Below are 26,828 nucleotides of genomic sequence, written 5' to 3'. Positions count from 1 at the left end.
TGTGTAGGCTCTCAGCAGCGTAGTGCATATTTTCCCAACCACAGTGCAAGAAATTACCTTGCTTTGCTCTTGATTCTGATGTTTAGTAGATTGGTTTCACAGGCAATCTTTGGTCAAATCTCTGGAGCTTTGGCAGGAATAAGAATAATTGTAAGGGAGAGACGTGTCACCTTGGCAACGCCCTGGAGTCTCTGTGTGGCTTGAGGGACATGTGCAGAGTTGGAGGAAAACATGTTTACAAGATCTTACAGAAGTGGCTCCCTGCTCTTAGCTTTGGTCAGAGCGGGGAGAAAAGTCTATGTGGCCTTTAACTGACCAGGACCTAAATATCATTTTAGGATGTATGCACATACAGACACCTCGCATGGTTATTTCTGAATATTGCGAACTTCTGAAATTACATTTTGTTGCAGGGGTTAGCAAAATTTTCAGACTGACAGCCACATTTCCTTCTGGACAACCTTCAGGTGACCACATGGCAGCAGTGGGCAGGGAAAGAGGTGGGGAGAACAACACATGAAAATTTCACCTTTCTTCAGTAGTCTAGTTTCCACACACACACGATTCTCTACCCTGTAGTCATCCACACAAGGAAGAGGCATTCTCAGAGTTCAAGGCTAAAACACTTTGGGAGGGAACAAAACAGGGCTAATAGGAGGCATGTCTAGAATGGGTGTGGGCTAGGGAGAGTACTGAGGGGCCAGATAAGAGACACTTGGAGACCATATTCAGCTTCTAGGCCTGAGATCTCAAGGGCAGGAGGATTTTCTGCAGCCTCACTCCCATTCCTGACCTTGTCGATTGCACCTCTTGATCAGCTGCTTTTGTTGGTGAAGTAGGATGCCAGGGGGGGGGAATCCATTCTCCACCTAGTAGCATTACCTGTAGGCTCTTCACAAACACCAATGGGAAAGACAACACACGAGGACCCCCAATGGATCAGACACAAGGCCTAGCCAGTGCAGTATTCTGTTGTCACAGGGCATGAAGGCAACAGCATTCTCCCACTTCTCTTCCAAGCAACCAGGATTCATAAGCATATTGCCTCTGTCAGTGGAGGTAGATCACAGCTATCTTTACTCGAAGCCACCGATAGCCTAATCTCTCCATGAACTTGCCTAGTCACCCTTTAAAGTCATTGAAATAGTGGTCATTCCTTCTACACTTATTTCCCCCACACCTCTCCCCTGTTCCCAGGCCACCCTAATTGCCTTTTCTGTGAACTAAGGAGGTCAGAATGCAACTGTTCCTGATATTTATGTTTATATTTATTAAATTTGTATACTGCCCTATACTCGCAGGTCTCAGGGTGGTTCACGAGATAAAATTGCAATATAAAAACACAGAACACACAATCAAAATCAAAACAGAGGCAACCGAATAACACCCCCCAACAAAAATTTTTTAAAAAATATATATATAGTTTTTATTTATTTTACTGATTTTCAAAGATTTTAATTTTCAAAGATTTTGAAAGAAAAAAAGGGAAAAAAGAATAGTTACATCATAATATAAAAAAAATATTCCCCACATATCAAGATTACCCTGCATCACTTGACTCTTCCCCCCCCCCATCACTTCCATGGGTCCTATTATTTCTGTTTTCAACTACATATCAATACTTCTCCAATTTTTCATATTTCTAGATTATCTGTACTTTCTGTTACAATACAAGTGTATTTAAAATCCTGCTAATGTCCTGTTTACAATGATTTTGTATATACATAATAAGCATTTCCCAATCTTTTTTTGAATTTCTTGTCTTCCTGATTCCTGAGCTTCCCAGTTAGTTTTGCCATTTCGGCATATTCCATCAGCTTGATTTGCCATTCTTCTTTACTTGGGTTTGTCTCTTTCTTCCACTTCTGGGCTAACAACGTCTGAGCAGCTGTTGTAGCATACATGGACAATTTCTTCTGATCTGATGGAATCTCGGTACCTATAATTCCTAGGTTGATTGTTTTAAAAGGGCATTAGGTGACAATCAACCATAGGCCTGGTTAAAGAAGAATGTTTTCCCCTGGCGCCTAAAGGTGTATAATGAAGGCGCTAGGTGAACCTCCCTGGGGAAAGTATTCCACAGACGAGGAGCCACTGCAAAAAAGGCCCATTCTCGTGTTGCCACCCTCCAGACCTCTCGAGGAGGGAGCATATGAAGAAAGGCCTCAGAAGACAATCTCAGGGTCCTGATAGGTTCATATGGGAAGAGGTAAGGTATTGCGGTCCTGAGCCGTTTAAGGCTTTATAGGTCAATCCCAATTGTCAGTAACCTAAATTGCCTCAAAGAATGGAAAAAAGATATCTCTAAATTTGTCTGGCAGGGGAAAAAGCCGCAGATTAAACATAAAATTCCAATTGATAAAAAAAGAAGAGACTTTGCCCTGCTGGACTTGCAACTGTATTATGATGCAGCTTGTGTATGCTGGTTAAAGGAATGGATTATCTTGGAAAATGCATATATTTTAGATTTGGAAGGCCATGATTTAAAGTTTGGCTGGCAAGCATGTCTTTGGTATGGGAAAGCAAAGATTTATTGGTATGGGACCCCTGACAATTAGGTCCAGTCGCGGACGACTCTGGGGTTGCGGCGCTCATCTCGCTTTATTGGCCAAGGGAGCCGGCGTATAGCTTCCGGGTCATGTGGCCAGCATGACTAAGCCGCTTCTGGCGAACCAGAACAGTGGATGGAAACACCATTCACCTTCCTGTCAGAGCGGTACCTATTTATCTACTTGCACTTTGATGTGCTTTCGAACTGCTAGGTTGGCAGGAGCTGGGACTGAGCAACGGGAGCTCACCCCGTCGCAGGGATTCGAACCGCCAACCTTCTGATCGGCAAGTCCTAATCTCTGTGGTTTAGACCACAGTGCCACCTGTGCCCCAATAGAATAGGATGTGTCTACTTTCATCGGAGAAATGTTGGAGGATATGTGGCAGGCTTAATTCTGTCTGCAAATCAAAGTTTCCTCATCATTGTCCTAAAAAGAAATCTTGATCCTGACCCTTGTGAAGGTGTTTTTGCACCAAACTTTAGACATGTTCAGCTGCCCGCTCCATTATCCACCTGGAGTCCGGAGCCACATCTGTGAGCTTTTCTCCAGCCCTGCACCTGCGCATGGAGCCACACAGAGAGTTCATGATCTTTCACAGGGGGTGCTTCTTCCCCTTATAATTATGAAAATCATAGTGATTTTTCTCTTCTTCTCTGGAGCTTTGTCCAAAGATTTTCTTTAAGCTTACTGAAATAAGCATAAAAAATGAGAGCCAGGAAGGATGGGAGCATAAACATCTCCTGCTGCAGGAGGAGCTTGGGCTGAGACTGAGGGCAGTTGCGTAGAAATCTCTTTGTGTGAGCTTCATTTACTACCACCCCCTTCTGATGGGAAATCTAGGCTGGGTTCCATCACCATTAGGAAAGACGTGCAAAAGCGTTAGGCTTCATCTACTAATTCTTTTGAGTTATCACAAGGTAGGAGGCCGTTCCAGGCAGACATAGGATGCTGGTGTTTCTTCTGCTGCTGTGGCTGCCTTGTGCAGACTGTGAGATGTCAGAGGTGAAATGCCCCCTAACCTTGGAGAGGGATCAGATTGACCCATTTAATTATTACAAGCCAGGAGACCACCTCATTGGTGGGGTCATTTCTCCCACAAGAGCGTTTCTTAATCCACACACCTTCAACGTATCTCCTTCCACCAGCTTTTCCAGGTAAGTCATTTTGTGGGGGTGGGATTGGTGCTGCTCCATTTTGTATTGATTGCATGAGCTCAAATGATCCCCAGCAACCCAGGCTCTTTCTTGCTCCTACTAAATCCCTCTCCTCTTTAGCCTTTGGAGGGAGTCTTTGAGGGTGTATCAGTGCTGAAGTGCAATTGATTTCATAGCCTGCTTTTCATATGTATACGTAAAATGTATACTAGGCAAGGTTACATAGAAAAATATATTTTAGGTTTGAAAGAAACCATAGGAAAGGGTCCGAGAGCTGTAGAATTTTTGCCAAGTTCTGAGGAAGCTGGGACACCTCTCCCTCTGAAACCGAATGGGGACCAAGGTCTGTGCCAGTGCTTTGAACCTTCCACTTAGGCTCAGCCCAAGGATGGACCAATCTGTCAATTCTGGTTTCTCTCAGTTTCTCATTCTTCCTATCTCAAATTCCATTTTCAGCATGTCCACAGTTCTTTACACAAACGCACATGCGCGTGCACACACACAGCAACAAGGATGATTTGGCTGTTATGGTTGAGTGCTTTGGATCAGTTAAATTCCAGAAATTAAATCCAGTTCATCTTGTCAAAAAAGCAAGAAATTAATTTTTTTAAAAAATATTCATTGAATGTGGGACGTATTTCCATATATTTGCAGGAAATTAAAGACAAGATACTGGCAGATCCTCTCCTTCTTGTTTGCTGTTCAGGATATCAACCAGAATCCAAAGCTTTTACAAAACATCACCCTTGGCTACAGCTTCTACGAGAACTTTTATAACAGCAGGGTGACGTATGATGCCATGTTAGACCTGCTTTCTACAGGGCAGGTGAACATGCCCAACTACAACTGTGGAAGACAAAATGACATTCTGGCTATCCTTGAAGGGGCTGATTCTCAAAACTCCATCCAGATTTCAAGCTTGTTGGGCATCTATAAAATCCCACAGGTGCGGATGGAGAGGGATGGGACTTTCTGCAGCCTGAGCCTAATTCTCCTTTGTGATCTTTCCAGAGAATCCAAAAACCGAGTGGGGTGGATATTAAGTGGAACTGGAGACAGGCATTCATTTTTAAAAGAGTATTGCACAGACCTGAGAGAGTTTCAACTGCTTCTGGTGGACAATCACCCTTTCTTTCCTCACACAGCCATTTCTACTCAAATGTTTTATTCAGGGATTAAAGCATTGGGACTCAGCTACACTAGTAAAGAAACAATGATTTGAATGTGTTATAAACATACAACAGCAGATGGTGCCAGAGAGCAGAACATTTTTCTATGTGATTTTCCATAGAGTTTCCCCCCGTTTGTTATAATGATCTAATTTCTGACTTATTTATAGCATTCTTCCATGCAGAAACACCAGGGCACAGAGTAAAATCACCGGGCACAAACAATTGTGGGTGGAAACCGTTCAGAAAATGAATATCTTTCAGAAGATACTGTTTATAATGTATAGGAATCAAAAAATATTGAGGAAATTAATGGATACATTAATATGAATGCAGATAATAGAAATTGGCATTTTTATTTTCAATGTCCTCAGCATGGAAATTGCTTTTTCCACAACAGCCATACATTTGTTGGCAACAAAAAACAAATAAAAACCATCCACTCATCTCCCTTCCCTTCCCAGGTCAGTTATGCTTTTGTTTCTCATGTTCTGAATGATAAGAGGCATTTCCCTTTTTTTTACCGGATGGCACCCAAAGAAGAAGCCCTGTACCCAGGGATTGTCAAGCTGCTCCAGCACTTCCGATGGACGTTGATTGGCCTCCTTGCACCAGACACCGGCAATGGAGAGAGGTTCCTGAAGAGCTTGACCCCCGTGCTCATCAAGAGCGGTGTCTGTGTTGTCATCTCACAAATCTTCCCACAACTTAATACATTGAAAGAGAAGATCCACCATCTTCCATTCCTCAAGTGGAGACAAGTTCATGTATTTGTTTACTATGTAGAAAAATCTTATGTCTTAGAGGGAATATTACTTATACAAGGTTTATTTGACGAGGTGGTGAAACCCATTGTAGGGAACGTGTGGATCACAACAGCAATGTGGGACATTTACTTGGATGTAGTGTACTCTGACTTATCTTTCCAACACATCCACAGCATTTTCTCTTTCTTTTTGGAGACAAATACACGAGCAAAATATGATGATTTTCTACCCCTTTCCTCTGCTATTAAGAAGTTTTGTGAGGAAGCTTTTAATTGCTCCTATTCAAAGCATGCATTCTCAGTGAAAGGCTGGACAAGATGCAGAGAGAGAGAGAAACAGGAGGTGCTGCCTCAAGATGATCTGGAAGGAATCCTCTCTCTAGATAGCTATAGGATCTACGACACTGTCCAAGCGGTGGCACATGCCTTAAATGCTGCATATTCATCTAGATATAAACAGATGGTGACAGACCGTATTGAAGTTCAAAGGCTGCAGCCATGGCAGGTATTCATTAGAATAATGGTCCTTCTTCATGCCTCCTTAGAGGTCACAGCCCCTCTGGTCACACCCACCATCTTTAGCATAACTCCAGGGACGCGGACTTATAAAAAATATTGGGGGGGCCCGGGAAAGCTCATGAATAATAAATAAGCTCATGAATATGCAAATAAAGTGGGTGGAGCTTTTGCTCGGGAGGGAGGGCAGGAGGCATGCAGCCCGACCCTGTGCATTTTGGGCTGGGGGAGGGGCGGCGATGGCGCTCTGCTGGAGGGGCGCCGGAGATTATTGGGGGGGCAGAGCCCCCCCAAACGAATTTTTGAGGGGGCTCGGGCCCCCTCAAGCCCCATGGAGTCGGCGCCTATGCATAACTCCTTCTCCCGTGGGCCATTTGGAGTAAGTCCTTCTACCTCCTGCATTGAGTTGCCTTCTGCAGGGAAGATGGTCTTGTGCAAGCTCTTCCTAAGCCTGCCTCCCTTCTCACTTGGGAGCTCCATTGGCACTGGCCTGGGCAAACTAAGCCCCAGCCTTTCTCCAAGGGTGTGTGTGTGTGTGTGTGTGTGTGTGTGTGTGTGTGTGTGTGTGTGTACGGGAGCCTTACTAAGTGTGTATTCATGCAACCAAGGAAACGGGGGCAATTGGCAGACTGGCTCCAGCCCACCGGCCAGTGTGCCGGGAGATCTCCAGTCCTTGGCATGAATCTGCGACCCGAGCTGCAGAAGCTAGGGCACGCTACTCAGCAGAAGTGGCAGGAGAAGCTGTGTGAGCATATTTACAAGCAGTTTATTCAGCATACATCAGGACAAAAGGAAACATGATCTCCTTGAGAGCCAGTGTGGTGTAGTGGTTAAGAGCGGTAGTCTCGTAATCTGGGGAACCGGTTTTGTGTCTCCGCTCCTCCACATGCAGCTGCTGGGTGACCTTGGGCCAGTCACACTTCTCTGAAGTCTCTCAGCCTCACTCACCTCACAGAGTGTTTGTTGTGGGGGAGGAAGGGAAAGGAGAATGTTAGCCGCTTTGAGACTCCCTAGGGTAGTGATAAAGCGGGATATCAAATCCAAACTCCTCCTCCTCCTCTTCTTCTTCTTCTTCTTCTTCTTCTTCTTCTTCTTCTTCTTCGTGTTCAAAGCAAGACAGCTAAAGCAAAAGCTATACACAAACGGAAGTACCCAGCAAGCTGTGCTGGAGTGTAAGCAGACATGTGACATACAACAATTCCACACATCTGTTCTTAAGGTGGAACAGAGTATCCCAACAGGCTACACATAAGCTCATTAGTGTAGAGTTATGTATACATGTGTAACATTTCTTGTGCCTTAATATTCTTGCCCCATTAATTGGAATGATCATTTATATTTAGCAGAGTTTCTCGAATTTCATTTTTATGTTGAGCAGGGGATAGTCCACACCTGCATGTATCTGAAATTGTCTATGACAGGCATGGCCAAACTTGGCCCTCCAGCTGTTTTGGGGCTACAATTCCCATCATCCCTGACCACTGGTCCTGTTAGCTGGGGATGATGGAAGTTGTAGTCCCAAAACAGCTGGAGGGCCAAGTTTGGCCATGCCTGGACTATGGAGAACAACGCTGGTCTTTCCCATTCATGCAGTAGACATTCCCCTTTGGGTTGCAGTCTAAATACCTCTGTTCAAAAGAACACTGGAAATAGTTAAAAGCATGGTGGGAAAAGAAATGAAAGCAATAGTGATTCCTCAGCACATACTTTTCATCCCGGGGCACAACTTCTGGTGTAGAAATTTGAATGCGGTTTGCTTGTGCGGTTCTCTGGTTTTCTTTACAGCTGAGGGATCAAAAGAATTTATCACCGCTCAGAAGCATACTGGAAACAGGAGGAAGAAAATAACTGAAAGTACTGAGGGAATAGTGGGTGTGCAAAAGAGAGTAACAGAACACCAAAACAAATGACCCTGTGTGGAGCTGTTTGAAGCCTGATTCCCCCCCCAGCTTATCTGATTATCCCCATATCCCCAAATTTACAGTGGAAAAACATTAAATTTGGTGTGGACTATGCAGATTAAGTCTGAATGCAAACAGCATGGGAATGCACAGTAGACTCCACTATGGACAAACCTTCAATGTTTAGAAATACTCCAACTCTGAGTCGGAGGAACTCTAAGCATGAAATGGGCTGAATTGGATAGTAATGAGGCTTCCCATATTCCAAATGTTGGTGTTTTAATTTTAGCTCCACCCTTTCCTGAGATACTCACAGTTTTACAATTCTTCCATGGACGGAGTATACTTGGATGAGAACGGGGAACTGGCAGCTGACTTGGACGTTGTGAACTGGATGAAGTTTCCCAATCAGTCCGTCCTAAGGGTGAAGTTTGGGAGTCTCGGCAGACAGGGCTACCCAACCCTACAGCTCACCATCAACCAGGATGCCATTGTGTGGCCCAAATGGCTCAATCAGGTGGGAGAGATCATCTCTTTCATTTAATTGTGTTCCCTATCCCATAAGCTCCAATAAGGGTGCCAGGCTCAGTGTGGAGCTGCCTTCAAATGCATGCCATGTCCAAGGGCCAACATTTCTTATGATGGTCCCCTGAGAAGCTGTGTAAATGGAGGGTCCAGCTATTGGGAAGGAAGGCAAATTTCATAGAATCATAGAGTTGGAAGAGACCACAAGGGCCATCGTGTCCAACCCCCTGCCAAGCAGGAAACACCATCAGAGCACTCCTGACATATGGTTGTCAAGCCTCTGCTTAAAGACCTCCAAAGTAGGAGACTCCACCACACTCCTTGGAAGCAAATTCCACTGTCAAACAGCTCTTACTGTCAGGAAGTTCTTCCTAATGTTTAGGTGGAATCTTCTTTCCTGCAGTTTGGATCCATTACTCCGTGTCCGCTTCTCTGGAGCAGCAGAAAACAACCTTTCTCCCTCCTCTATGTGACATCCTTTTATATATTTGAACATGGCTATCATATCACCCCTTAACCTCCTCTTCTCCAGGCTAAACATGCCCAGCTCCCTTAGCCGTTCCTCATAAGGCATCGTTTCCAGGCCTTTGACCATTTTGGTTGCCCTCCTCTGGACACGTTCCAGTTTGTCAGTGTCCTTCTTGAACTGTGGTGCCCAGAACTGGACACAGTACTCCAGGTGAGGTCTGACCAGAGCAGAATACAGTGGCACTATTACTTCCCTTGATCTAGATGCTATACTCCTATTGATGCAGCCCAGAATTGCATTGGCTTTTTTAGCTGCCGCGTCACACTGTTGGCTCATGTCAAGTTTGTGGTCAACCAAGACTCCTAGATCCTTTTCACATGTACTGCTCTCAAGCCAGGTGTCACCCATCTTGTATTTGTGCCTCTCATTTTTTTTTGCCCAAGTGCAATACTTTACATTTCTCCCTGTTAAAATTCATCTTGTTTGTTTTTGCCCAGTTCTCTAATCTGTCAAGGTCGTTTTGAAGTGTGATCCTGTCCTCTGGGGTGTAGGGCGTAGATAATTTTAGTTTCAAGGGTGTAATTTCAAGGGTGTAGATAATTTTAGTTACTAAATGAGGTGGCCAAATTTAGAGTCTAAGGCCAAATTTAGAGTGTAAGAACACCCTCATATCTCTGAGAGTAAAATCTGTGATATTTTACTGTATTTTTTGTTTCTATGGAAGCCGCCCAGAGTGGCTGGGGAAACCCAGCCAGATGGGCGGGGTACAAATAATAAATTATTATTATTATTATTATTATTATTATTATTATTATTATTATTATTATTATTATTATTATTATTATCTGAGAGCCAGTGTGGTGTAGTGGTTAAGAGCGATAGACTTGTAATCTGGGGAACCGGGTTCGCGTCTCCGCTCCTCCACATGCAGCTGCTGGGTGACCTTGGGCTAGTCACACTTCTCTGAAGTCTCTCAGCCCCACTCACCTCACAGAGTGTTTGTTGTGGGGGAGGAAGGGAAAGGAGAATGTTAGCCGCTTTGAGACTCCTTCGGGTAGTGATAAAGCGGGATATCAAATCCAAACTACTACTACTACTACTACTACTACTACTACTACTACTACTATTCTTCTTCTTCTTCTTCTTCTTCTTCTTCTTCTTCTTCTTCTTCTTCTTCTTCTTCTTCTTCTTCTTCTAGCATAGTGAGGTTTCCAGTAATGTCCTGACTGGTTGCATTTTCTGAAATGCACCAGGAAACCAGTTAGGCCTCATGCAATTTCCTTATGTTCTTTCTCTTTATACTTAGACCTTGCCTTCTTCCAAGTGTGTGGAAAGTTGCCATCCCGGATTCATCAAGGTGGTTCAGGAAGGAAAGCCACTCTGCTGCTATGACTGCATTCCCTGTTCAGAAGGGACCATCTCCATGCAGAAAGGTGGGTAACCATCTTGGAAAGGGACACCCTTGGGAAGCTGACACAGATATCAAAGACATTTTTAAAGTGAAGTTTATAACTGCCCGATGCTATGTGATTATAGTTCATGCACAAATTGTACCTTGTTAGAGCACTCCTCTGCATTTCCTTATGTGTGCATAGATACTTTCTTTCTTAGAGTCAAATTCCATGACATCTGGAAGCAAGCCTACACGGCATGGGGGGAAATCCTCAGAACTCACATTAGAAATGTCAGTGACTGCTCTCTAGTTTTTGGCAACCAATCCTTTCTGACACGTCACTCAAGTGTCGAACTTTGACTCAGGAGACCGAAGTTTTGGCCTAAGTTTCATGCATTTTGTTATTGTTACATATTTTAAATTAGCATTAGTTGCTTCTTGTAAAAAACTGCATGAAACAAGAGTACATAAATGCATAAATCAATAAAATCCTGCCAAGTCAGAAGCAGGGATGACTGACTGATGATAGACCACTCCATTTTTCGCACACTAAACAACCTGCAAGGATTATTCTGACATGCGAAGGTGGCAGTTTCTACACTGTGGTGCCTACTATGTGGAATGCTCTCCTAGATGAGATAATTATATGTACCATCTGGGTGTTCTTTCATCACTACTGATGTATAGAGATCAGATAAAACTTTATTTGCATTAGCCAATGGCCATAGCAACAGTAAAATATTACAATAATGATGTATAGATAAATTTTGATTTGTTTTAAACTGGTTTTTTATATTTTGTTTTGATTTTTGTTAGCTGCCCTGGGAATGTAGTATGAATGGTAGAACAACAAAAACAGCAACAACAATAATTCTGTTCTTTGCAGATGCAAACCGTTGCATCAAATGTCCAGAAGATCAACATCCAAACAAGGACCGAGATCAATGTGTCCCCAAGATTATCACCTTCCTTGCCTATGAAGAACCTTTGGGTATCCTCCTGGCTTCGTTTGCCCTCTTCATGTCCTTAACCACAGGCCTTGTGTTAGGAATCCTAATGAAATACACAGAAACTCCCATAGTCAAAGCCAACAACCGGGACCTCTCCTTCATCCTCCTCATCTCTCTCCTGCTTTCCTTTTTGTCCTCCTTCCTCTTCATTGGCCAGCCAAGGGGAGGGATCTGCCTCTTCCGACAAACAGCCTTTAGCATAATCTTCTCGGTTGCTGTCTCTTCTGTGTTGGCAAAAACCATCACTGTGGTGCTGGCCTTCCAGGCCACAAAGCCAGGGAACAAGGTGAGGACATGGCTGGGGAAGAGTTTGGCCAATTACATTGTCATTTCGTGTTCCAGTTTCCAAGTTCTCATCTGCACCATCTGGCTCGGGACCTTTCCCCCATTCCCAGACTCTGACATGCGCTCCCAGCCTGGGGAGATCATCCTGCAATGCAATGAAGGGTCTGTGGCCATGTTTTATGGTGCCCTTGGCTACATGGGCTTCCTGGCTGCCATCTGCTTCATGGTGGCTTTCCTAGCCAGGAAGCTGCCTGGGGCCTTCAATGAGGCCAAGCTGATCACCTTCAGCATGCTGGTCTTCTGCAGTGTTTGGGTGTCCTTTGTGCCCACCTACCTGAGCACCAAGGGGAAATACATGGTAGCCGTGCAGGTCTTCTCTATCTTGGTCTCCAGTGCTGGGCTTCTGGGCTGCATCTTCATGCCCAAGTGCTACATTATTATACTGAGGCCTGATCTGAACACAAAGGAGCATCTACAGCTAAAAATCAAATCAAAAGATGGTATGTGATAGTTCTTTTATGAAAATGGTGTCACAACACTGCAATGGCCACAGACCTTTTGTTTTGGTGATTTACATGTTGGTTTAATTCTGCACAACCATATCCCTCTCTCTTCACCCCGTTCACATACCCAAGCCTACGATATGAGAAGTGCTCTCTCTGCAGTGTCAAAGCCACTGACAGCTCCCGTAAATGTTGTCTGTCTCTTTCGCTCTCTCTTTTTGTCAGATTAGTTTTCCAAATTTTAACCAATCAATACCAAATTACATCAGATTTAATACATTTCCTCCAAATAAGCTGACTTCCCACTTTTCTTCCTAGGTGTGTCCTACGTTCTCCCATTTACTGCTTTATATTACAAATTTATATTCCAACTAACATTTCAAGCCTTATATCAATCTTAATTTTCACATTTTACAATTTAATTTCTTCTTCTCTCTTTCCCCTTCTCCCTCAGCTGTCTAGTTTTCAATTCCAGCTCGTATACTTAACAATATCTTATTCCCTGATACAGCAAAAGCAGAAACAAATGAGGTCTCCCAGCTCCTTGCCTCTCCGTCTTAAATCCTTACTTCTTGTTTCTATACTAATTCTCTTTGTTTTCATCTTGTGTGTGTATAGATCTGGGTCCATCCTTTCCACTATTGTTCCTCTTTCTTTCTGTCTCTAGCCTGAGCTCCTTTTTGACTCCGGCTGAATTTGCCCCGGCTGTTGCCCTACCATGAGGAGTAGAGGGATTTTCTCACCCTTTGTCTGGGCTGACCCTAGCTTTCTCCTGACTTCTTCTTTTTTTAACATGGCAGAACAGTTCTGGGCCCAACAATGGGGAATCCAACCCAGAGCACACCTGGCAGGCCCCCTGACACATGTAAGGCAGGGGACAACTTTTAAATAAATACATGGATAGATATTTAATCTGCAAATAGCAGCTGGGGAAGAAGGCTGCATGGTGGAGGGCGGGGGCAAAGATACACTGTCTAGCTCACAAACCCTTGCAAGTGGGCCAAGAGAGATACACATTTGACCCCTGGCAAAGAGGAGAGGGAGAAGGAGAGGCCCTTGCGAAGGGATCTGGAAAAGGGAATATTCCGAGGGTGGTAACTGAGGAATTCTTTATTGATTTCACAATTCTGTGATTCAGAAATAAGGCCAATATTGATAGGAATGCAAGAGTATGGCCTGATGCCAAAATTGGTAGGAATCACTTTAGGAGGAACCCGAGTGTATATTATAATAAAAACAACTAGCCATCAGGGTAAAAGGTGAGCTTCTGCACATACAGTAAGAAAATCTCGGGTTGAGTAACTGTTTTCAAGGACTGTGGTGAAGGGAGAGGGGAACGGTTAATCATTAATATTATCTACACATAGTAAATTCCTGCACTCTGCTAGGATGGTTACACAGCTCAAACTCAAAAATGCAGTTATTTGCAAAAGTCTAAATCAGACAGGTCAGGAGGCCGTTTCCTGCCTAACCAGCTATCTGGAACTGCTGATGTTAGCTACAGGTCAGGAGGTCGTTTCCTGCCTAGCCAGAAACTGCTGTTAACTAAAAACCACTAGCAAGCTGTTTCCTGCTTTGCTTCTGCTTTAAGTAATGCAAGATAAGAAGAGATGCGAAGGGAATGCTTAGCTAGCAACAGAAGACACGTGTACAAGGAGGTGGGAGGGGGTGCTTACTGAGCAGAGAAAATGCTTAACCAGCAGAGGAAGTGCTTAGCTAGCAGCCTTAGCCAGCAAATATTGATATGCCCTAAAAGGAAATAAGTTGAAAACTTGCCAGCTGATTGGGGAAGTTTTGGGGGGAGGTATGGGAGGAGGGTGAATGCTTTCAGGTATAAAAATGCTTGCTGAACATGGTAACAACACAGTCAGATTTCAGAAACTATATTCTGCTGACTGTCTCTGTGCACAGATTTGCAATAAAACTTTTCTCCAAAGAAGAAACTTTCCTGGAACTTTTTTTGTTCTCTTCTCGGACCTGGGGACGCGGGTAAAATTCTCTGGCAAGTAAAAGGCATAAGCCTACAGCTTGTTGCGTTGGCCGGGAATTGCCCCACCCCAGGGGGCCGGGGAGAGCCAGGCTCGACCAGGTGGACAGCTCGGACCGGAGTTTGCAGGCTTCAGCGCGCACCCTACTGATTCGTGGGGGAAACCGGCCACACCGCTCCTGAGTAGGAACCTCGGTCGAGGGAGGAAAGAGGCCAAAAGAGGGAATCCGCAGCGGAAAGAAAAAGGTAAGCCCGAAGGAAAGGGCTAGGGGCCCGAGGGAAAGGGCCAGAGGCCTGATCAGCCTCACCTGGTCATAGCAGTACAGTGCTACCAGGAAGGGAACTGGCCGTGGCACCAGGGGGGGCCGCCAGTAAGGTTGGGAAAAAAGGGAAACAGAGGGGAAATTGTATTGCTGTGTGTTGCATGTGGAAATTGCATTGGTGTGTTTTGTGTGTGGCATGTTCAGATACTCCTGTGAGTGAATTTTGAGTGTGGGCCGGGGCCTAGCGTTCCCCGTGGCCGGGCGATTGCAGGATTGTGCGTTTTCTGCCAGGGCGACCTCGTGCAGACCACAATCTGTATCGTGTGAAGTGTGAAAGAATTTACAGCCCAGTTAGGAGCGGAGTATCTGGAAAAGAAAAAAAAATGGGGTCTGGGGCAAGCCAATGTAGTCCTCTGGAATGTTTTTTAAACAACTGGAAAGCGGCCACAAAGCATGATGATTGGGGAATCAAACTAAGAAAACAGAGAATGAGGACATTATGTGAAGTTGACTGGCCCACGCAAACTAATTGGCCGGCAGGAGGAAGCTTTGATTTGCAACTAATCAGCCCATTATATCAGAACATATTGAATGTCCACCCAGACCAAATCCCCTACACTTCTACTTGGAAAACCAATGTAGAAAAGAATCCACCGTGGTTGAAAGCCTGCCGAGGCGACGCCCCACGAAATACAATTTGTGCAGTTCGACCGGCAGGGAAGGCAGAAAAGCCCCCGGTGATACCAGACCCAGAAGATGAGGAGGGGGGAGTCATCAAACCACCACCACCCTATGCTCCACCAACTGCCCCTCTAGCAAATTCCCCAGGCCCAGGTCCCCAAGCACTGGGAGGAACTGGCCCCCAAGCCCAAGCAAGCCCCCCATCAAGCCCAGAACAAAAGGACAGCGACTTGTTAATGAATGATGATTTAGAGGAAAAGAAGGAGGAAGGAGATGATGAGGAATTTATAGAGAAGTTGATAAGATGGACTGGGGAGCATAAGAAGTGGACCAAGGAACAAGAGGAACGCATTACGGCATTTGTGAGCCCCTATGCGGAGAAGTTGGATGTGAGCCCCTTGTTAGTTGAGGCAGCAGAATGTTGTACCCCTGAAAGAAGAAAGCAATGGCAACGTAAGTGGGGAGAGGCGGCGAAGAGAGTTATGTCTCATAGACAGTATGAGAAAGCCAGGAAGGGTCAGGCAGCCGGAGTAATGCCCCTTCGGAGGGTTTATGATCCGCCAGCCCCTGTCCCAGCTGGACAGGCGGAGGCACCACGGACCTACACGGTCCAGCATATACCCTTTTCAAGTGCAGATGTTTGTAATTGGAGAAATCAAAATCCTTCCTTTGAGGAGAATCCAGCAAAAATTATAAAATTGTTTGAAGGGATTTTTAAAACCTATAATCCCACTTTTGATGATGTGCAGTATTTGATGGATGCGCTGCTAACCACAGAAGAAACTAGGTGAATCCATGTTGAAGCCCGAGTACACATGAGAGCACAGGGAACACCGGATCCAGACATTATAACAGGATACCCTGATAGTACACCGAATTGGAATTATCAGACTGCTGATGGCCAGAAAACCCTCACTACCTACCGCCAGAATGTGTTAAATGGTATGAGGAGGGCAGCCAGGAAACCCACCAACTTTGTGAAGGTCAGAGAGGTAGTGCAGGGGAATGAAGAGGCCCCAGGGGCTTACCTGGAACGCCTGAAGGAAGCCTACCGTCAGTATACTCCAGTAGACCCAGATGAGGCTGCCAACGCCCCTATTGTAAAGGCTGCTTTTGTAGCTCAGGCAGCGCCCGATGTCCGCCGAAAAATTCAAAAACACGAGGGGTTCATGGGCCACACCCTTGAGTGGATGTTAGAACTGGCTCAAACCACTTACAATCAGAGGGAAGAAGAGGAACAAAAGAAAAAGGAGAAGTATCAAGCAAAGAAGTTGATGGCGTTACAGGCTACCACACCCATCCCTCAGAAAAGAGGAAGTGCCCGGGGAGGAGGGCAAGGCCGCCTGGGGAGGAATCAGTGCGCCATCTGCCGGCAGGAAGGGCACTGGAAAGGAGAATGCCCACAGGCCCACTTAGGAGGAAGAGGACGAGGGGAACGAGTCCCAGGCCCAACCCCCATGGGACCTGGACAGGAACTGAGATCTTGGTCATCGACAAATGCCAGCAGGGGTAGAGGACGTGGACAGGGACCTCCCTGGTACCCCTCAGCCCAAAGGCAGCCCGGCATGATGAGCCTGAGAGAGGAGGAAGAATACTAGGACAGACCGGGCCCAGCTGATTTAGGTTCCCGTGAGCCCATGGTCAAAATACAAACAGGGAACCAAACTATCCCCTTTATGGTTGACACAGGAGCCGCCCACTCTGTTTTGCCCATACCAGTGTCCAAGCCCACCAAGCAAACAATTAACATAATAGGAGCCACAGGGAAATCACAAAGAGCCCCCTTCCTGCAATCTGTTATCTGTCGCCTGGGCGGCCAAGTAGTCCAACACAAGTTTTTGTATATACCGGAGTGTCCCATCCCACTATTGGGCCGAGATCTGCTATCAAAGTTGCAAGCCCAGGTTTCTTTCCAGCCGACAGGAGAAGTAACAATGACCACAGGGCCAACAGGAGAGTTTTCCTTAGAGTTACCCTTGAGGGAACACTGGCGCTTAATGATGGTAAAAGAAGAGGAGGGGATTATTCCAGAGGACCTCCTGCAAGAAGTTGACCCTGGTGTATGGGCAGAAAGCAACCCACCCGGAATGGCAAAGAATATCCCACCTGTAATAGTTAAGCCCAAGCCATTTGCTAACCCTGTGGCCGTGAACCAATACCCTATCCCCCGGCGAGCTGCAGAAGGAGTATGGGTACATTTGGAACGGTTGCTTCGCCATGGCATCCTGAGACAGTGTCAATCTCAGTGGAACACCCCACTCTTGCCGGTGAAGAAGGAAGATGGCACGTACCGCCCGGTCCAAGACCTCCGATTGGTCAACCAAGCCGTGGAAACCCTCCACCCCAATGTGCCCAATCCTTACACACTGTTGAGTTTAATACCTCCTACTGCCTGCTATTTCACGGTACTGGACTTGAAGGATGCATTCTTCTGCTGCCGTCTGGCGGAGGAAAGTCAGCCCCTGTTTGCATTTCAATGGATGGATCCAGGAACAGGCACCAAGGTGCAATATACGTGGACGAGGCTTCCACAAGGTTTCAAGAATTCTCCAACCCTTTTTGGGGTAGCATTGGCCTCGGACCTGTCTAGCTTCCCCACCAGCCCACACAGGGTCTTGTTACAGTACGTAGATGACCTTCTTTTGGCCTGTTCAGACGAGGACACGTGTATGAAAGCCACCAAGGATTTGTTAAATCACTTGGCTGAAGCAGGATACCGAGTATCTAAGAAAAAGGCCCAAATATGCCAACCCACTGTAAGATACCTTGGATTTGATATATCCCATCAGCAACGGACCCTAAGAGAAGAAAGGAAGCAAGCCATTATCCAGATTCCAGAGCCAAAGAATCGCAGAGAACTTCGTGGCTTCTTGGGCTCGGCAGGATTCTGTAGAATATGGATCCCTGACTTCAGCACAATTGCCAAGCCTCTGCACGAGTCAACCAGAGGAACTGAAAAGGACCCCTTTGTGTGGGGAGAGGAGCAACGGCAGGCCTTCAAGGATCTGAAAAGGGCATTGCAGCAAGCACCAGCGCTGGGTATCCCAAATCCTGAGAAGCCTTTTTCCCTGTTTGTGGATGAAGACCGGGGAACAGCGAAGGGAGTGCTATGCCAAAAATTGGGGAGCTGGCAACAGCCCGTGGCATACCTATCTGAACGCCTGACGCCCACAGAACAAGGTTTACCGCCATGTATGAGAGCAGTTGTGGCAGTAGCCACCCTACTGAACAAAGCTGACAAATTTACTTTTGGCCAAGACACTGTTTGTGTGACTCCGCATGCAGTCCCAGCACTGCTTGACATGAAGGGTACCTATTTCCTCTCCCAAGCAAAGATGAGAAAGTGTCAGATGTTATTGTTGCACCCACGTTTGAAGTTCCAGGTCACCACCGCCCTCAACCCAGCTACCGTGTTGCCGGTAGGAGAAGGTGAGGAGCAGACGCACGATTGCATTGAAGTAATGGACGAAGTATATTCCAGCAGGCCTGATCTCAAAGACGAAGCAAACCCCCACTGGTTTCATGGTTTCATGGTTTGTGGATGGAAGCAGCTTTGTCGAGGCTGGGCAGCGAAAGGCAGGCTATGCAGTGGTAGCCCTGGACGACCAGGTGATTGAAGCAAAGTCACTCCCGCCTGGAACATCGGCCCAGCTGGCAGAACTAACTGCGCTTACCAGAGCCCTGAGCCTGGCAAAGGGGCAGAAGATAAACATCTATACTGATTCTAAGTATGCATTCCTGACCTTACACGCCCATGGAGCCTTATGGAAAGAAAGAGGTTTGCTTACCTCCAGAGGAAACCAGGTGGCCCACCCACAAGCTTTGTTGAACCTTCTGGATGCTGTATGGGAGCCTGAAGCGGTAGCGGTTATCCATTGTTATGGACACACAACTGGACCAGGGGAAGTGGCCAGAGGAAATCGATTGGCAGACAAAGTGGCCAAGGAAGCAGCCCGAGAACTGGCCCCAGCTCCGATCATTGGAGCACTGATCCCAGAAGAGATTTTAAGCACCGCTGACAAGCCGGCTTACACGAAACAGGAGAGGGACACTGCAGACGCCCAGGAGTTGACATTGACCAACGAAGGATGGTACCTCACACCTGATGACAGGATATGGATTCCAGAGTCCCTGTCTCGACAGATAACTCAGAGGTACCATGAGTCAACCCACATGGGGCCAGATGCTACCACCAAGCAGCTGGCAAAGTGCTTCTATATAGCCCACCTTTATCAACTGGCAGCCCAGGTTTCCAGGAAATGCCTACTATGTCAAAAGAATAATCCCAGAACCGGACCACTGGCTCCCCCGGGAATTCAGCATAGTGGAACTGCACCTATGGAAGATCTTGTTGTGGACTTCACTGAATTACCCCGTTGTGGACTATATCGCTACCTGCTGGTGGCAGTGTGCACCTACACCGGATGGGTCGAAGCATGGCCAACAAAGACTGAAAAGGCAATTGAAGTAACCAGGTGCCTGCTTAAGGAAATCATCCCTCGCTATGGATTGCCAAGGTCCATAGGATCTGATAATGGACCAGCATTCGTTCATGCAGTCCTACAGGGACTGGCTAAAGCGCTCCAGATCAACTGGAAGCTGCATACTGCTTATAGACCCCAGAGTTCTGGAAAGGTAGAAAGAATGAACAGGACTCTAAAGAATCAGCTGTCCAAGCTGACACAGGAAACCGGGTCTAATTGGGTGGCTATGTTGCCCTTGGCATTACTCAGGGTCCGCAGTCTTCCGTCAAAACGGACCCACTTGTCACCTTTTGAAGTTCTGTTTGGGAGACCAGTCCCATATGTTAGAATGTTAACTCCGTATGTTAGCCAAGATGTGCAATTGAATAATTATGTACAGTCACTCTCCCGAGTTCTTTCTTATCTCAACAGGTGGACCCAGGCTCGCACCCCATGTGTGTTAACTGCACCGTTCCATCAGTTCGAGCCAGGTGACGAAGTGTGGGTGAAAGACTGGCAGCGAGCCCCCCTACAGCCCTGCTGGAGGGGACCATACACCGTGCTACTCTCTACCCCTACTGCTGTGAAGGTTGCCGGCATCACCCCGTGGGTCCACCATACTCGAGTGAAGAAAGCCATTTCCGATTGGACAGTAACACCAGATCCAGAGAACTCCCTTCGGCTGACCATCTCCAGACGCCCGGTAGACAACCGCCCTGCTGATATCACTCCGGAGGCTGATATCTCTACGCACGGCTGAAGAATTGGATGGGAGGGGCGCCCGCGGGCAGCGTCCCCAACGTGGAAACCCGTGCCGAGACTAATCCAGGAAGTCCACCAGGACATTTAATATTTCCATAAGGACTTTCTATTTTCTTTTTTCTGTTATCTGCTCTATGTCCCACAGCCCTGACCCCACTGAGCCATACCGCCCTTATTGGCCTGCTGGCCTCTGCTACGACTGGTTCGTCTTGCCGGTGGTAAGAGATGGCGTGCTCTTTGGCTATTGGAAACTGGGGTTTGATGAGATTGCCGTATTGAGACACCCCACTGCCCCGTTGTGGCTCCTCTCCCACACCACTGTCCAACACGCGTGGATAGTGCTCATACGGGAAGTTGCAGAGACGATCGAAATCTATCGAGTTCTGGACCGCTCTTGCTGTTGTGGAAGGGTAGTCAACTGTTATCTGGGAGGTAGAGCACTGTACCAACCTCATTTGATAGACCAGGTCCTACTCTTAATCCAGGTGATAGATGGGACGGAACCTATCTTGATGCAAGTATTGCAGGGGTGGGAGCCTTAACCAGGTGTGCATTGAAATTGCTAAACAAGTGCCAGTAAGAATTGCCACCTCTGGTCACTAGGGAGGTAGCACGTGAGTTCAATCCACCCGACAGGGTTAGTAGAAAAATTGACCCACATAGTGGGAGCATCAGCTCACCGGTGGGCTCTCATCCTTGAGGCTCAACAGGTAGTCGGGCACAAATATCAGTGGGCTCTTCAACAATGAGCACACCCCCTGAATATTGGTGGGAGGAACCATGGAAGGATTGGGGTTGGTGGATAGGGGTAATCTCAACCGCTCTTGTCATATGGATGTGTGTTTTCTTTTGCTGGCATGAGCGTCACAGGCTCTGCGGGAGACGACGGCCAGACCCTTCTATCCCCATGATGATCCTCATAGTATATCTTATGTTAGCTATTGTAGGGGGAGAGGCAAGGACTGGCAAGCAAGGCCAAGGGGGAACAGGTTTGTTAAACAAAACATCCAGGGGAGAAGATTACCATAAGATGTGGGAAGACAATGTTTATATCAAGGACATGTTTAAGTTCGCTACTATGCTACAACTCTCCGATTGTTGGCTGTGTATGCATATACCACCTTATGCACAACGGCCAGGTTTGATGCTACACGGAATTCCCATTGATACCATCTTTAACATAGAAAATACGTTGAACCCCGAGGAAGCTCAATGGCCACCTGTAAAAATAGCCCTGTCCGAGCCAGCCTTTATTTGTTTAAATTTTTTTGAAGGATCAAATCTAAGAGGGATTTACCCCAATTGCCAATATGTCTTAAATTTTGTATTCAATAGGACCTGTACCGCCTTCTTTCCTTATGGTAATACCTCCCGGTGTTATCAATCTGATACTAGCTCCAAGTTACTGACAGACATGCACCACCTCCACGAAAGCTCTAGATCCAACTCTTCCGTTATAGCCCTGTTAAACTTCACTGAGGAGCAATGGCACATAAGCCTTCTGTTTTCGCAAGCCTTCCAGTGGTCAGAGCAACGCCGAAACACCAGTCGCCTTCTTCCGAAGGAACTATGGTTGATTTGCGGCGATGCAGCATTCAAAACTGTTCCCCGAGACCTTACTGGAGTTTGTACCTTGGGAATGGTGATCCCCCTTTTATATAAGGTGGAAAAGCTACCAACATCTCTCAGGCTGCGTAACCGCAGGGCAGTTAATACACCTATTAACCACTATATTGCGACCCAGATATCAAGAGCCCTGCTACCTTCTTTAGGGGCAGCCATGAATTATAGAGATCTCCATCTGCTGGCCAATTGGACAGAAGGATTATTCAATGATACCATTAAAGCGTTAAAGGAGCTCAATCGAGAGGTGACTGCTATGAGGGAGGTTGTCCTACAGAATCGCTATGCTTTGGATGTGATGTTGGCCTCAAAGGGTGGAGTTTGTGCCCTGGTTCATTCTCATTGTTGTATGTTCATCCCAGATAATAATGTCAGTATTTCAGCCACCATCAACCACATGGAAACAATGATAGCTGAAAACCCGCTGAAAGCCACAGGGAGTGATGCATGGGGTTGGTTGTATTCCTGGCTCCCTGATGGCAGTTGGCTCAGGAATGTTATAGTATTATTAGCAGGACCGCTATTAATCCTTTTGCTTCTTTGCCTCTGTATCCCCTGCTTATTGCAATGCTTGCAGCAAATGATGCAAAGACTCCTGTCACGAAAGCTAGGACCCACGGTCATCGCTGTGATGAGGGAGTATAGGCCCATACCCCAGAACGAACCTAAGTATTAGGTTGTTCAGAAGAAGAGGAGGGAGTGAAGGGAGAGGGGAACGGTTAATCATTAATATTATCTACACATAGTAAATTCCTGCACTCTGCTAGGATGGTTACACAGCTCAAACTCAAAAATGCAGTTATTTGCAAAAGTCTAAATCAGACAGGTCAGGAGGCCGTTTCCTGCCTAACCAGCTATCTGGAACTGCTGATGTTAGCTACAGGTCAGGAGGTCGTTTCCTGCCTAGCCAGAAACTGCTGTTAACTAAAAACCACTAGCAAGCTGTTTCCTGCTTTGCTTCTGCTTTAAGTAATGCAAGATAAGAAGAGATGCGAAGGGAATGCTTAGCTAGCAACAGAAGACACGTGTACAAGGAGGTGGGAGGGGGTGCTTACTGAGCAGAGAAAATGCTTAACCAGCAGAGGAAGTGCTTAGCTAGCAGCCTTAGCCAGCAAATATTGATATGCCCTAAAAGGAAATAAGTTGAAAACTTGCCAGCTGATTGGGGAAGTTTTGGGGGGAGGTATGGGAGGAGGGTGAATGCTTTCAGGTATAAAAATGCTTGCTGAACATGGTAACAACACAGTCAGATTTCAGAAACTATATTCTGCTGACTGTCTCTGTGCACAGATTTGCAATAAAACTCTTTTCTCCAAAGAAGAAACTTTCCTGGAACTTTTTTTGTTCTCTTCTCGGACCTGGGGACGCGGGTAAAATTCTCTGGCAAGTAAAAGGCATAAGCCTACAGTGGCTGGGTGAAAAGATGGTGAGGTGCTGCGATAATAGAATGTGGCAGAAGATGGCACATATATCCTATATAGGGTGTGTGTGTTCATAGATATGCAGCCACAGAGTATTTTGTACTACAGTATGTCATGTGATGCATTACTGAATAAAGTCTGACCAGTTGGGAATTTGGTGTGAACCTTATTAATGAACCCCCAGTGGAGTTGTCTCCCACATATCCCACGATGGGGAACCAATTTTCCAGCAGAGAGCTCCATTCCCTTTGGGGATGCTCCACCTGTCAGCTCTAAGCCATGCTGAAGTCAGTCGTGGCCAGGGGCAGAGCCAGAAGTGAATGGACCACCCTTTCTTGCTCTTGTTGCAAACTGCAGAGCCAGAGGAGAGCTTGTGTGAGTTGTGAGATGCAGGAATTCCAAAGAAGGATGCCAAAAACGCCAGAGTGATCAGTTCTAGTGCCTTTATTAAGAAAAGTATAGGTTTACAGCGATGCAGCCTGCCAGTTCCTCCTCGCACTCACTTGTGTGGGATGGACACTGCAAACAAGAAGATGCACACCCAAGCTAAAGGTCAAAGCAGAATACACCAGCCATCTGACCAGGAGGGTGGAGTCGGCAAACACCCAAACATTACAGTTTCCCTTTCTGGTCTCAGAGCTCAGCACCCCAAACCCTCAGATAAGGGTGACATCAAAGCAAGACAATTAGTATGATTCAGGCCTCACCATGGGACTGAAACTGCCTTGGTCGCACTGGTTGATGATCTCCGGCGGGCTAGGGACAAAGGTGAGAGCTGTTTCCTAGTTCTGCTGGATCTCTCAGCGGCCTTTGACACCATCGACCATAACATCCTTCTGGACCGTCTAGAGGGACTGGGAGCTGAGGACACTGTTATACAGTGGTTCCGCTCCTTCCTCCTGGGCCGTGTTCAGAAAGTGGTGGGGGGGGATGAGTGTTCAGACCCCTGGGCTCTCACTTGTGGGGTGCCTCAGGGTTCTGTCCTTTCCCCCATGCTTTTTAATATCTATATGAAGCCGCTGGGAGAGATCATCAGGGGGTTTGGACTGGGTGTTCATCAGTATGCAGATGACACCCAGCTCTACCTCTCCTTAAATCAGAACCAGTGAAGGCGGTGAAGGTCCTGTGTGAGTGCCTGGAGGCGGTTGGAGGATGGATGGCGGCTAACAGATTGAGGTTGAATCCTGACAAGACAGAAGTACTGTTTTTGGGGGACAGGGAACGGGTTGGTGTGGGGGATTCCCTGGTCTTGAATGGGGTAACTGTGCCCCTGAAGGACCAGGTGTGCAGCCTGGGAGTCATTTTGGACTCACAGCTGTCCATGGAGGCGCAGGTTAACTCTGTGTCCAGGGCAGCTGTCTACCAGCTCCACCTGGTACGCAGGCTAAGACCCTACCTGCCCACGAACTGTCTCGCCAGAGTGGTGCATGCTCTAGTTATCTCACGCTTGGACTACTGCAACGCGCTCTACGTGGGGCTACCTTTGAAGGTGACCTGGAAACTGCAATTAATCCAGAATGCGGCAGCTAGACTGGTGACTGGGAGTGGCCGCCGGGACCACATAACACCGGTTCTGAGAGATCTGCATTGGCTCCCAGTACGTTTCCGAGCACAATTCAAAGTGTTGGTGCTGACCTTTAAAGCCCTAAACGGCCTCGGTCCTGTATACCTGAAGGAGTGTCTCCACCCCCATCGTTCAGCCCGGACACTGAGATCCAGCACCAAGGGCCTTCTGGCGGTTCCCTCATTGCGAGAAGTGAGGCTACAGGGAACCAGACAGAGGGCCTTCTCGGTAGTGGCGCCCGCCCTGTGGAACACCCTCCCATCAGATGTCAAAGAGATAAATAATTACCTGACATTCAGAAGACATCTTAAGGCAGCCCTGTTCAGGGAAGTTTTTAATATGTAATGCTGTACTGTTTTTAACACTGATTGGGAGCCGCCCAGAGTGGCTGGGGAAACTCAGCCAGATGGGCGGGGTATAAATAATAAATTATTATTATTATTATTATTATTATTATTATTATTATCATCATCATCATCATCATCAAAGCAAGTGACTATAAACACATATGAGCTCAGTGCTACAACCACTACCAATTAATGGGGGGGGGGGATCTTGAGTACCAATATGGTATTTGCAGAGCTTCTGGAACAATTCACCTTTGGTTCAGCGCAGTTCTCTCTTCCTCTCAACCCAGGGCTGAACTGGGGATCAGAGAAGTATCTGAGATGTCTGGGGAGAACAAGGAGGTTGCCGAGTCTCTAGGCAGTGATGGGAAGGGGCATACCTAAGAACTGGCCATGTGGGCCCTTGACAAGGCTCTAGAAGGTGCAAAAATCATGTCTCTCTATTCTGGCTTGGAGCGGCTTGGTGCTTATGTGATCCCCATAGCATCTCTGCTGCTCTGGTTGGCCAGACAAGGCACACAGGCTCCTCTCCCAAGGGTGCAAGGGACAGTGGGTGCCGATACGTCTCCTTGGCAAGGGTGCAAGGGAGTCTAGGTACGCCTTGGGTGGTGGATGAGGGCTGAGGCTAGCAGTGGGCAGATAGAAAAACAGTTGAGTCACTCCTCTTCATTTTCACTTTCTTCCCCCCTCCTTTCTCCTTCTCCCTCTTCCTCACTACCCAGTATGCCTAGGGGGCAAGGCCAAGACTCACGAGGCATACTGAAGAGGCTCCTACTGACACCGGAGGAACATCACCCGGCTATTGTTTTATTTTTTTTCTTTGCTGTAAACTGCTTTCAGATTTTTAATAAAAATATAAAGTGGTATAGAAATTTAAAAAATAAAAAATAAAAATGCTGTCACCTGTAGGGGGCTTTTAAACTCAGGCTAAGGGCAGCAAACTTGGCAGCATCTTAAAAAAGCAGAGACATCACCTTGCCAACAAAGGTCCATATAGTTAAAGAAATGGTTTTCCTAGTAGTGATTTTTGGAAGTGAGAGCTGGACCATAAAGAAGGCTGATCGCCGAAGAATTGATGCTTTTGAATTATGGTGTTGGAGGAAACTCTTGAGAGTCCCGTGGACTGCAAGAAGATCAAACCTCTCCATTCTTAAGGAAATCAGCCCTGAGTGCTCACTGGAAGGACAGATCCTGAAGCTGAGGCTCCAATACTTTGGCCACCTCATGAGAAGAGAAGACTCCATGGAAAAGACCCTGATGTTGCGAAAAATTGAGGGCACAAGGAGAAGGGGCGACGGAGGACAAGATGGTTGGACAGTGTTCTCGAAGTTACCAGCATGAGTTTGACCAAACTGCGGGAGGCAGGACAGGAGTGCCTGGCATGCTCTGGTCCATGCTCTGGTCCAGTCGGACACAACTAAACGACTTAAAAACAACAACAAAGGGCTGCATGCAATTAACTGGGGGCTGATGT

At 46.7% G+C, this 26,828-nt stretch overlaps 1 protein-coding gene across 1 annotated transcript in view; it reads left to right on the top strand.

Annotated features, from left to right (window-relative positions):
* Nucleotides 1–12,915, top strand: part of LOC308579728 (vomeronasal type-2 receptor 26-like) — a gene marked incomplete at its 3' end in the record, with an annotated part of 150,888 nt that extends 137,973 nt beyond the window's left edge. The window contains exons 6-7 of the mRNA XM_081180660.1: nucleotides 11,332–12,240; nucleotides 12,911–12,915. Of these exons, the coding sequence (XP_081036786.1) occupies nucleotides 11,332–12,240; nucleotides 12,911–12,915 (914 nt within the window). The remainder of the gene's footprint in view (nucleotides 1–11,331; nucleotides 12,241–12,910) is intronic.
* Between the last annotated feature and the right edge of the window lie 13,913 nt (nucleotides 12,916–26,828).

This window comes from Podarcis bocagei, assembly GCF_964188305.1.
Source record: "Podarcis bocagei genome assembly, chromosome: 2".
In the NCBI taxonomy this organism is placed as follows: Eukaryota; Metazoa; Chordata; class Lepidosauria; order Squamata; family Lacertidae; genus Podarcis; species Podarcis bocagei.
Note: the sequence above shows the minus strand (reverse complement) of the source record. Positions and strands in the feature narration are given on the sequence as shown.